Source organism: Mixophyes fleayi, chromosome 5 (assembly GCF_038048845.1).
Source record: "Mixophyes fleayi isolate aMixFle1 chromosome 5, aMixFle1.hap1, whole genome shotgun sequence".
NCBI lineage: Eukaryota > Metazoa > Chordata > Amphibia > Anura > Limnodynastidae > Mixophyes > Mixophyes fleayi.
Window position 1 is genome coordinate 74,017,880 of NC_134406.1, and position 13,619 is coordinate 74,031,498.

Genomic DNA, 13,619 nt, shown 5'->3' on the forward strand with positions numbered 1-13,619 from the left:
TATATTCCACCTTTTATCTGTTCCTTAGAATGCATTGGGAAACTCCTAATAGGCACTGGATCCGATTGTATTAAATATTTCTGCCTGCATTTGTAAATGGGTTGTTCAATGAACGTTTGACCTGTAATGTTTTGCCTCTTAATATGTCCATGTTTATAAATAAAAGATAGTATCATTTATCTTAAGCCCTGTGATTTTAGGGCAAAGGTGCGCTCCTGACCTTGTTGCTGCAACAATTCTGTTTTACATGTAGCTTCCTAACATTTTGGAAGGTGCACACAAAGTAAATTATGAGGAAGACCTGGGAAAGAATTGATGGCTATTGAAAAAGGTGCACATAATATGTATTGTGTATTGAATACCAGGCTAAATTTCAGTGTTTGTGCAATATAGACTTTGACGTTTTTAAAATGTTATTGCAAATGATCGGAGCACTAGGCAACTGGGGTTTTTTTTTTCTAAATGTCTCCTTATCTTTACAAACTTGAAGCAAAAAAGTGTTTGTTTTTTTTTTTACAATCAATAAACTTGCCTCTAGAAAACTACATGTGTGTCCTACAATTGTACAGGTATAATTGCTACAAAAGCAGTTAATGTATTTGCCCCTCTTGTTTTGTTCCCTCTCCCTTTTGCCATGCATTTAAGTAGATCCTTGTGTGTATTTTTCACATGAAGTGCACTAAAACGTTTACTGTTCAATGTAAACTTCTATGACAGCTGACTCAGTGAAAGTATTAGAAGAGGCATCATTTTGGAGAGCGCTTTTTCAGTGTGGCAGTTTTTGTTCAACAATGCTTATTGCAACTGAAAGCTGTGTTAGAAGGGATTTAAATTCAGCCAGTCAGTTTCACTTATGAGAGTGCTGCCAATTTCGTGTCTTGTAAAAAATACAGCTTGAAAGCAATGACGTGTGTTCATTGTGCATCATCAAGGGTATTGCATTTTATTTCTGGCCTACATGTAACATATCTTACCATTGTTTAATAAAAGATTTCTTTTTATATCAGAAGGATTTGTTTTGCTATTGAAACAGTACAATGTTGTAGCTAAAATTGAGGCATCTTATCTAACTTCCTCTTCATGTTGCTATTTTTTTTCTCTCCCTTTTTAATTAACAAAATGATGCAGCATAAAAGAAATGGTCTCTGAGGACAAATTCGAGTTTTCTACTTGCTAGTGCCAAAGGGTCATTTTAACTAGTAACTAGTTGGGTCGCAGAGAGAGATAGGAAACAGGATGGTGGTGCATTAGGTAAACAACCTTACAACATTACCTTGTGTAAATCGAACTAGCTATTTAATGTTTAAGCCACCTTAAAAGATATTGTTGCCTTTATAGGGCAATACTTAAATGGTTATCCGTTTTCATCAATATTGTTCCTCCAAAAACAACTACTCCCCAATCACTTCCCTCTGGAATAACACAGATATCCTGCCAGACATGTCTGACCTGCTTTTCTCAATGCATGCCTCCAAGCTTAAGGTATGTAGCAGACATGATGAAACTTAATCCATATATATCCCTCCTAATATTCAACAATTTCCTATTTTGACCCTTTGAATATATCCAAACTAAACATTTTCTAGGCTGCCTGCCCCCCAGAACAAATGGAGTCCTAACATATTTGAATAAATTTCTTATTAAATCCCTCATACGCAAAAGCATAATCTGAACACTATATGCTTTATTACTGGACTCCCTTACAATACTGCAGTCGGCAATGAGAGAAACCTTGGACCCCACTCTGATGTGGATGGCTGGGAGGAGATGAGGATGGGCATAATAGCCAAAAACTCTGTTTCCACCTTTAATCAAAGCATTCTACAGAATATGTTGTAGGTAGTATTACATCCCTGAGATTACGAAAGATGCTGCCTTCTTCTGACTATATCTATATCTAATAATTGCAGACACAGGAGCACATTTCTCCACATATAATGGACATGCCTGCTGAGGCTACCCCCACCCCCCATTCTGGGAGAAAATATAATTTCTCTTGAACAGTTTGAACCTTCTGTAAGAAAGGATCCCTGACTTTTCTACTTGCTACCTTCCACGGATTTTACATAACACTCTAAAGAACGGATGTCCTATATTCTAACGGCTGCTCAAAGCTCCACAGTTTTCTCCCTAGAAAATTTTGCCAGCCAGGTGGGGGGCAGTGGTAATACTTTGTAATAATTTTGAAAAATGCTGGAGGTTAGTCCCCACACCTGCCAGAACTAATGGTTAGTGGTCTAACACACTGTTGGCTGTAGTGATCAGATAGTGCCTTTTCTAATAGGAGAAATAATGGTTTATTCTATCATAAATAGTATTATGTTGGTCAACAAGAGCTGGATGGCAAGTAAAAACAGCCGGGTGGAGCACCCCTGGAAATGGGTGCTGAGGAGAACACTGCCTCCATGATATTGGAACGTGTATATGGTGAAGTGTGGATGCCATGGCTCTTTGTTGCCTCTGCTTTATTGAATCCCAAAATAAAGGATGTAACGCCGCTGGTTAATAGGACCAGTCACCTTTTGTGACTAATATTGCATTTGCACCTTTTTGAGTTGGATTTGCTCCTAAGGTTTAAATGATGTCTATAGTCAGATTTTAAAGTAACACTTTTAGATAAAATTAACAGTAGTAAAAACCAGCGAAGTCTTGGGAAATCCAGGACCCATGGGAGCCCTAATTGTGTAGGGACAATTCTAATACAAATAAAATATTTGTCAGACACTGTTATGTAGAAAATTGCTAATTATATACCCCTTGTTTAAACATAAAAATATTTTTGAGAATAACTTAAATGGTAATGTATACTTCTATTCTGTAATTTTATATATTTTTGCCTCTTGAAACAGTCACAAAAACACATACTAGCAAGATAATATAGCCTATAATCTAGTTTGAGTATGTTTCCTCTGTACATTTGCAATTAGAATTTGCACTGGTGGTGCCATCTTGCATAAACTAATGGTTTTCCAAAGCAGATTTTATATGGCATGAACATGTTTATTTCCCCTGTGTTTGTGGTAAGATTTTAATGAAAACATATTTTGTCTGGTTACTAGCAAAGATTCAGAGTCTCTACTGTTCAACTAAAACCATTTTCACATCTTTTTGTGTCTCCTAAGTGTGAATGTAGACACTCCCCATCCATGGAAGGATCTTTTAAATTGGATTCCAGCTGCTTCTGTCTCATGATTTCCTATGTAGTAGTTTTTCATGATAGACACTTATTTGTGAGCTTTGCAGGATGTCAATTTTGCCATCATATTTCATACTGTGTACTACTGTTTTATCCAAACACATGATCATTGGGGATATTGTTAGAATGTTTATAGTGTTTTACGCATTCCTCTTCATAACATAACTTTGATAACAAAAGACTCAGTAAAACTGAACAATCCCATTTATAAAGCTGTGCATTTGACAACATCCATCACAGCTGGGAATACAGCATAAATCTCTCCCATTATTTCTTCTCTCCTGAAAAGTATAAGCCGTTTGCTCAAGGGATGCATGTTTGAGTGCTCATGAAGATCTTGTGACACCAATAGCTATGCTGTAGCTCAGGGCAGTCATCGCTATAAGCAGCGTATGGTGATTTTGGAACACTTTAAACATAGTTCAGTTGTAGTTACCACACATGTTTTTGAGTGTGATTTTTTTTTTTCCCTTTTAATGGTACAGATTTGTTTACGGTTTCAAAATAATGAAGGAATAATTTACAATTGTTTATGCCAGATTTTAAAGAGACGTCTTTTTTATGTGGGCTATTACGTATTTCTTATCTTTTAGGATTCAGTGCAATGATGTGATCCCTGGTTGACTCTAGTTAATAATTGCACTTCAACTGTCTTTAAAGGTATCTTTGTGAGAAAATGGTTGACTGAAACCACTTAAATATGTTCAGTATTTACAGATGATTTACATGATCTCCACTGCCTCTATTAAATCATCTGGCTAGCTCCAAACACCAGATAAGATGGCAGCAACTGTTTCATATTGGCAAAGGTGAAAATGTATTCTCAACTGGAGCCACATAAAATTGTTTGTAAAATCTCTCATTTGTTCTATATTGTAAAACATTGTTCGATCGGCTTCATACTATGTATTACTGGGTTTTATATTGGTTCCTGCAATTTTCCTTTTATATTAAGCACGCAGTGCTTTAATAGCCCAGTAAAATAGAGGTTTCATATGAATATCTTGTACTTGGAGCTAGCATTTGGAACCTTTACTCCTATAAGCCCAGATACCTACTGTACACTGACAGTGAGCTGCCAGGTCCATTTGAAGTGTCCAGCACCAAATCATACTTTATCCTGAAGTGAGGCTTCAGTATTAGTGCCCTGTTAGCTAGAGCCTGCAATATGTAGCCGGTGCAAGAAATGAAACAAGGCATAAGTAGTTGTGTTGTGCAGTAGATAATTCCTGTTTTATTTCCACAAGAATAGGCTCTATCATATTGTAAATAATGCTGTGTGGGCTTAAAGTACAAGAAGAACACCTATGGGGAATCACCCGGAGTGCAGCAAAAACCATGACAGAATGTACGAGGGAGTCAGACAGTAGACAGATATGGGGAAATGGGTAGAGAGGTCCCTGTTTGTGAGGGCTTACTCTCTAAAGGGAGGGGTGGCCAGAGACAGTTGGATCATTTGGTTGACAATAGATAGGAGGTGATGGATAAGATTGTCAGGAAGTGGAAGGATTTAGTGAGCGTTTGCAGGTTGGGGAGAGTTGAGTGAGTCAGGGTAGAGAATCCAAAAGATTGGCAGCAGAATGGCAGAAGTATTGGAGGGTGGCATGGGAGGAAGTAATGAGGTGAATTGAGACTGAGTTCAGAGGCAGAGCGGAGTGGCCGAGTGGGTATGTACCTTAAGACAAGGTCAGAGAGGTAAGGGGGAGAAGTGTTTGTAAGTAAGGGTAAGGGTCTCGAACTGAATTTTGAAATAGATAGGGAGCCAGTGAAGGGATTTACGCAGATAAGTAGTCGAAGACTGGAGAAGTCTAGCTGCAGCATTCTGGATTGATTAAAGGTCAGAAAAGTGAGGTTGCAATAGTAGACGCGAGAATTGAGTGACTGGGCCAGAATTTTGGTTGTTTCCTGAGAGGAATAGATGGATTTATCATTTTGCGGAGGAGGAAGTGGCAGAATTTGGGGAGGTACTTGATTTAAGCAGTCTTGGGTGACAGGAAAGAATTATGTTGACAACCAAAAGGGAGATATTTGGAAGGATTGTAACATCGACAGGAGGAAAGATGATGAGTTTGTATTTGGAGATGTTGAGTTTGAGAAAGCGCTGTGACATCCAGGTTATTACAGCAGAGAGACTGCAAGGTACTTTGTTGTGGGAGAGTGGTCAGGAAGGAAAGATAGAATTTTGTGTGTCATCGGCATAGAGGTGGTATTGAAGACCAAATGAAGAGAGCAGAGGGCCGGGGACAGAGCCGTACAAGCACAGTGGAGTGATCTTTTGACTTGGCTGAGCGCAAGTTATTTGTTCCTCTAGCAAGTACAGTTTCAGTTGCGTGAAGGGGATGGAAACTAAAAAGGGTGGGAAGAGAGAAAGTGGGTCAGACGATTGAAAACAAGTCTTTCAAGAATTTTAGAAGGAAAGGAGCGATAGTTTGGGAGAGGGGATGAGTCAAGGGAGTGTTTCCTGGGAATAGGGGAGATAAGAGCATGCTTGAAGGCAGTGTGGAATATACCAGTGGGGGGAGAGGTTAGAGGTAAGCAAGGTGATATGCATGTCTAATATACAGTGACTAACACTGCCTCTTTCTGTTGAATTACAGACATAGTCTTGTGATCACTTTCTTGAATTAACCCCCCACTGATCACACTAGGAAGACAGCCATCTACTTCCTTTAAAGTGCACATTTGTAGAGCAGCTTGCCCCATACAGATTACAGTCCACACAAAACACAATGTTATGATCTTCCCTTGCAAAGTGTACGGCTAATTAAAGTGCCTCTTTATAGTTTCTGCACACACAACATGGAAAGAAATACTATATTGTTCCAGAGGAACATATGTGTTATAGGGATCCTGTGTGTTCAGTTTTGCTAAAATAGTGTTTGGTGCTAAATGAACATCTTTGTCTGAAGTTCATACACAAACTCCCCAAAAATCAGACAACCTACTGCACCTAGACTTGTAGGATTACGGGGATATAATAACTGTATTACATTACTTGGCACCCATGATGAAACTGGAGTTACCCATTTTAAAATGGGTGTGCCTCCCCTTTTTTTTTTTTTTTTTTTAAATTATGGGATTTCAAACATCTTACTAGTAGTTTCTGGATGTTTTAAGTATTTGTTAAAATTGTACATTTCTCTAATGTAACATTAAAAATTGTGGCTACATTATTTCTATTTTTTTTTATTTTATTTTTTTTCAAATTTACAGCATAGTCATTGGGTAATGGAGAAATTAATTTATGAAAAAGCATCTTGTGTCTTTAACAATTGAATGTTATTTTCCATGTCATGAGCATACTGATCGACTATAAACACTTAACTTCAGCTACAAGTAAAGTGCTAAGCTACACTAGTGATTTTCTATGCAATTTGTATCTGATACCATCAAATGGCAATATTGAGTGGGCGTATGATATGGGAGATAAAAATGTAAACTTGCCATACGTAACTGAGGCCATCCAAAAATAGGGGGGGGGGGGGGGTGAACATGCTTTGTCCCCTGTTTGTTCTGCTATCTGTTTTGTAAAAGTGATTGAGATGCCATTAAGGTCCTATAGAAAGTCACATGGCTACTCTTTTGTCTTTATCCTTCCTGCATTACAAAATAGAGAATCCAGTATATTTTGATTTCTGTTGTCGTTTATTTTTGTTTTGCAATGGTTATATTTTTATACCATTTTTCTGCTTAATTTTAATATTCTGTATTCCTATAAGCTGGGTATAAAAAGCTGAAAGCCAGGAGCACTTTTAGTATCTGTAGTTAGAATCTATATTCATAAAGTATGTGGTCAGTTTCATGAATAATTTGGATAGTGATTACTTTAACTCTAGTTCACCCCAGGCGTAGACTATTCCTAAATACCTGGGATTTCTGACTTTCTGGTTTCCTTGTACTAAGGTACATTCTCAATTTTTTTTAATTTTAATTTTTTTATTTTTTGTTTTGTGTTGGTTTTTTCCCATTAGTAAATACTACTTTCTATCCTGTAAAAAAGAATAAAAAAAAAAAAGCCATTGGCATGCAAAAAATACAGCTGTGATCTTATCTACTAGAGTTGAGGCCTAGTGCTATTGAAGGTAGTACTTGTGTTGGTAATGGCAATAGTTAAGTTGACCAATTGATTTGAACAGTAAATTTTATATTCCTGCAATGTTTCAGCCATACCAAGTCCATGTCAAGCACAAAAAACTCAGTTATGTTGTTTTTGATAGTTTGGCGTCTGATTTGCTGTGTCTGCCTGTGGTACACTCACTGCCAATGAAAAGTCATGACTCCAAATATTGACTGAAACATCACTAGACAGTATGTGCTCTCCAGCATTTACCCTCACAATCCCCATTTGTTTAATTGTCAGAGTTCTGTATTCATTTGAATAAATGGTGTTTAGTCCTGAATGTTGCATTTTATTTACAGAAGATCTGTGGGAAATTAAAAAAAATAAAATATAATAAAATAAATAAATATACTCTGCTTATAAATCAGTGTGGGCACACCTTCACCTGCGCCCCCTGCTGGTGGCTCCTGGTCTAATTTATACTCTGCCTTATCAGTTGGCTGAACCTCGTCCATGTGAAAAATCCCTTGAAAAGTTACTGTGACTGTTGCAGTGATTAGCGAAAAATGTTACTGAATTGCGTTCATATTTTATGGTTGGTGTACACTAAATGTATAGCTACAATGGAGTACTTGTGTGACAGGATGGACCCCCAAGGCCCCCTGTCTGTTGTTACTGGGAACTGGCTGGGCTTACTTTGCCACCGTTCCCTTTCGTTATCCAAAAAGCGCCCTCTTGCCGCAGTAGGAGGGGCTTACAACGGCTGCCACCACTGGACTCCTTACCGGTATCCAGTACCTGGTTTCTTCTGGGTAAAAGACGCTGCTAGCGTATCTTGTTGCTAGTGTACATGGCTGGTAACTCCGGACCTCTTACTATGGATCCGGGTTGCTGTGAATGAATCCCCGCTGGCCTCTCACACTAACCAGGGCTGCTGGGTAGCAGGCAGAGTGTTGGCACTGGAATAGCTTGGGTCCAAACCGCAGAGACAGCCGGAGAACGGATTAGATTTTAGGGTCTATTCTGTAGATCACAGGAAAACAGCAATATTGAAGATGATTCCAAGCAGGCCTTTGAAGCAAGATGGTTTATTTGCTCACACACTGGTGGAAGGTACCAGTGTGATCAGGTCAGATGACAATTCAGAAGAACACATTTCAGTGTACAAGTCAGAGCATTTATACCTTTCAGGCACATGCTATTTTTAGCATCAGGATATACTCTATTTACACAAACATAAATTTACATACATTGCAAAGCCACTAATATTTATACTTCACTTTGAAATTCTTAAAAACCTTGGTGTGATATCCTGCATCTTTGAGATGCAGGAAATGTTGCAGCACATTTTAAATTAAACCTTCCTGTCTCCAAGTTAAACCTCACACATCAAAAGATTAAATTAACACGTGGCCTTTCATCAGACCGTTCGGAATTCATATTCACACAGAACAACAAAAAGACCAACAACCAGCCAGTTTCCCAAATCACAATACACCAAAGGCTTGGTAAACACAGGCTCATTGTATCTGATATATGCATCAGAAATAGGCATATCCTAAGGTTAGACAAGAGACAAATTTCTTACCTCGTCTCAGAGATAACAACTTCCTATCTTACACTAAACAAGAATAAGTGCAAATGCAATTACATAAATAGGTGCCCTGCACTATTCACTTTAAATACATTTTTACCAAAAGTTATTTAATAGTGATCCAGTCACAACTTGTATTTGCCACTTTTATATACACTTCGTGAACTTGGTTCTGAAAAATGTGCTGTCCTACAGGAACTTACTAGACTAGAGCCCAACTTATTTTTCTTGTAGTGTTCAGAAAATGAAAGCGTGTCTCCTTACGATGAGTAACGGCTCCTTGTTGTGCTGTCGCTTTTTATAAATGCCTCAATTAATTGTTTTCTTTGGTAACTTAAAACAAGTAAATAAATGATTATCATGGAAATGTCAGACATTTGTTAGACAGCTTTGGTTGAAAACCTGCCTCTAAGTACTATCTAGAGGCACTAAACTACTTGTGCTTTTGAAATGCAGAATGTAATGGGCAGCATGGTGGCTTAGTGGTTAGCACTTCTGCCGTACAGCACTGGGGTCATGAGTTCAATTCCTGACCATGGCCTTATCTGTATGTGCTCCCAGTGTTTGCGTGGATTTCCTGCGGGTGCTCCGGTTTCCTCCCACATTCCAAAAACATACTGGTAGGTCAATTGACTGCTAACAAATTGACCATAGTCTGTGTGTTAGGGAATTTAGACTTTAAGCAGGGACTGATGTGAGTTCACTATATTGCACATATTCGCTGGGTTAATTGCATGAATATGAATGTGCTTTAGAATCGTCTTGGTGTGTGGCTTTTTTTTCTTTCTTTTTCAATTGCTTGTTTTTTTGTTTTTGCATACATCTGATTATTTTTTTTTTTTTTTTTTTTTATATTTTTTTAGCTGTCCTACAATTCAATGTCTCTCTCCTTTACAAAATCTCTTTGGAGGGGAGACCAGCATTGCTACCAGTCACAATTAGATTCCCAAGTTGAATGAAAGAATTGCTTTCCATAGCTTCCATTCCTGCACTTTTCATACATATCAGTGTTGTGTACGGCGTAGGAAGTATCTGTGGCCGTGAGATGGAGGGGTAGAATTTTACAGCGCATGAGCAGACTGAGTTCAGAGCGGTGTTCAAACCATCTCTGCTTATTACATTATGTGCCATGTGACTGTGTTCCTCTGGTTGTCAGGTGCCACTGCTCAAACCATGCCGAACTATAATTAATAGCAGTCTGAAGAAACAAACAAATGAAGAATAAGCATTCACTATGGCAGGCTATAAGAAGTTCGGCAATAAACATTTTCTTGGTTTAACGATCTGGAGATCTCTAACCAGTATTGAAAGCTCCTGACTCTTGCACCCACAGCTGCCATGCTAAGCTCCTCTCCAAAAGCTGATAAGGCTGTCGTTCAGATGCAGGTCATAAATATATTATCAGCCATAATTATATTAATAGATGTATTCATGTGAATTCCCAAGACAGATGGAAGCTTCAAAGTCTACATCTTTGTAATGCTAGGGATTTCAGAGGTGGGGGACATCATGTTAGTCCTTTTTGTAAAGAAGATAAATTGGTGGGGGTGGGAAATTTGGGAAACTCCATTTTAAGAGCATTTCTGGGTTATCTTTGCAAATTTTAAGTTTGTTATGGGATGGCTTTACCTTTCAAAACATCTGGCACACCAGTATGCCAAAGTACATTATAATATATTCACCCATCGAACAGTAGCTTGACCCACTGGTAATTGTAAAATAGTAACAGTCCATCCCATAACCAACTTGGAGATTGCAGTTACTATTTACTTTTTGCATACTGACAGATTGTTTTGAAAGGTAATGCTGTGTACACACTGATGCAATTATTGTGTGAATCAAGATGTTGTCAAATACTACTTTCTATGCTGCAGGATATAGCAAATGTCTATTTTATTACAGATTGTGTGCCATAGGATGACATGATTACAGATTGTGTGCCATAGGATGACATGATTACAGATTGTGTGCCATAGGATGACATGATTACAGATTGTGTGCCATAGGATGACATGATTACAGATTGTGTGCCATATCAAGCATGTTGTGTTTTTGTGGAAGTTATTTAGTCTTACAGTTAATTTTTCTGTGCTTTTTGCAGGTTTAACTACAGATCAACACATCATCTAGCGTTTCACGGGTTTTACGAATTTTTAAATTGGTTTGATGAACGAGCATGGTATCCACTAGGAAGAATAGTAGGTGGGACGGTAAGTGTCTGTCTTTGTATGTTTTTGATGTTTTTTTTTTTTTCCCCATTTCATAGTTGTTAGAATTATGAAAATAAAACTATGCTGGTGCATTTCATGTAAGAAACATTTGTATGTATATTAGGGATTTAGGCAGAAAGTTTTCCTAATATCTCTATTTTAAATTGGAAACAGGAATATAATTTTTGTGTACTTTTTTAAAATCGATATTTCAGGACCAAAACATACATCGCTAAGCCACTAAAGACTAACCGATTTATTGCTCTTTGAAAATTTCTCTATGCTACAAAATTTGTAATCTTTTACTATTTTACTAGTCCCACATTTCCTGGCATTAACTGGCCTTATGTGCGGGCATAGTTTTCTAGCAGTTTCTCATGTTGCTGGCTGATGTTTCCGTAGAATATTCCTTCTTCCCCATGTAATACAAGTATTGCCCATTCTGCAAGGACAGTGCATGTAGGTTGTCACATGAGCATGACCATTCCTTAGAGGGAGCAGATTTGTAACACTTAGTTTAAATAATGTGAGTGCGTATTTCTTACTCTTAATGTGTCCCCTTTTTAAGGTATTTTTGACTAAGGTTAGAGCTTATATTTCAATAATTATTCTAAACTCGGGTGGGTACACGTCTTAAGCAGGAAAGAACTAGGCAAAACTATGACAACTTAAAGCCAGGACTATGTTCACAGCAAAACCAAGTATTTCAGGCCAACCAACTCCTGCATGTTTATGTGCAGGCAAGTGTGGCTATATGTTGGCCCAGTCACTCCTACTTCAATCAGAGCATCAAAAAGTTATCGGTAGAGTAGTGGTGTGACGCTTCAGGGAATGTCCGTCTTTTTTTTTGTTTGTTTTAATATATATGATTTATATATACAGTCAATAGTGATTTACTTGTAAGCTTTTACTGATGTTTTAGCTGTAATCACTATTTGTACAGTAATCTCGTAGCTAGACTGAACAAATACTATATATTGGCTTTACCGTTTCATTCTCCTATTCAACTTCTCCCTCTGACAGAAAGGCAAACTAATGTAACTGTCATGTAATCATGAATAGGAAGTAGGATTTAAAAGATAGATTGTGAGCCCTATTTGCCAAAAAAAAATCATCACTCTGTAAATGAGTTATTTTATATTGATTTTCAGCAAATTTAGTTATGAACTAGATTTCTGTACACTTTAAGCTAATTGACTAATGGCATCATCTGAGAAGACAAAATGGTCTTTGTACAATTACTTACTTTACTTACTTTTAGATGGTATCCTTTAAACAAACTTACTCTGTAACATCTGTCTAGTAAAAGATATGAATTGAGCGTCTGCTCTCCTGTATGTATCGCCTAATTGTAATTAAACCGCATCTCGGTGATCTTTCTTAAGTACCTACATGGTGGTGCTTTAAAGGTGAGCAGAGGCCTTCTCCATTAAAATATGCATTGATTTTTTTATTGTAAATGTTTGCATCAGAATATTCTTTTTGCTTTTGTTTTGTAATGCATGGCATATACACTTGTCATGTTTTGTATTCTGTGCAGTCTTTTAATAGAGCAACCCCCGTTTTATATACAGTCATGGCCAAAAGGTTTGAGAATGACACAAATATTGGTTTTCTCAACGTTTGCTGCTTCATTGTTTTCAGACCTTTTGTCAGATGTTGCTATGATATACTGAAATAAAATTACAAGCATTTCATAAGTGTCAAGGCTTTTATTGACAATTACATTAACTTTTTATACAAAGTGTCAATATTTACATTGTTGGCCCTTTTTGAAGACCTCTATAATTCGCCCTGTAATGCAGTCAATCAGCTTCTGGGCCACATACTGACTGATGACTACCCAATCTTGCCTAATCAATGCTTGGAGTTTTTTCCGAATTTGTGGGTTTTTGTTTGTCCACCCGCCTTTTGATGATTGACCACAAGTTCTCAATGGGATTAAGGCCTGGGGAGTTTCCTGGCCATGGACCTAAAATTTCGATGTTTTGATCCTCGAGCCACTTGGTTATCACTTTTGCCTTATGGCAAGGTGCTCCATCATGCTGGAAAAGGCATTGTTCATCACCAAACTGTTCTTGGATGGTTGGGGGAAGTTGCTCTTGGAGGATGTTTTGGTACCATTCTTTATTCATGGCTGTGTTCTTAGGCAAATGAACCCACAAATTCTGACAAACTCCAAGCATTGATTAGGCAAGAATGGGCGACCACCAGTCAGTATGTGGCCCAGAAGTTGATTGACAGCATGCCTTACAGCATGTAATTGTCAATAAAAGCCTTTGACACTTATGAAATGCTTGTAATTTTACTTCAGTATACCACAGCAACATCTGACAAAAGGTCTGAAAACAATGAAGCAGCAAACGTTGAGAAAACCAATATTTGTGTCATTCTCAAAACTTTTCGCCATGATTGTCTGTGTAATCAAACTACAATATTTGTTTTTGTGTTTTTTTTTGGCTTACATGAGACTCCCTTTTTAAAATGTGTTTTGCAGCCAATTAATAAAAACAAGGGTTGGGAAAAGTTTCCATCAGGTCGTTAAATGTTCTCAAATAA

General features: G+C 37.7%; 1 protein-coding gene across 1 annotated transcript in view; it reads left to right on the forward strand.

The window, feature by feature from the left end:
• The window catches only part of STT3B (STT3 oligosaccharyltransferase complex catalytic subunit B), a 71,829-nt gene that overhangs the window by 14,077 nt on the left and 44,133 nt on the right, over positions 1 to 13,619 (forward strand). Inside the window, exon 2 of the mRNA XM_075212381.1 lies at positions 10,952 to 11,060. Coding sequence (XP_075068482.1) covers positions 10,952 to 11,060 — 109 coding nt within the window. The remainder of the gene's footprint in view (positions 1 to 10,951; positions 11,061 to 13,619) is intronic.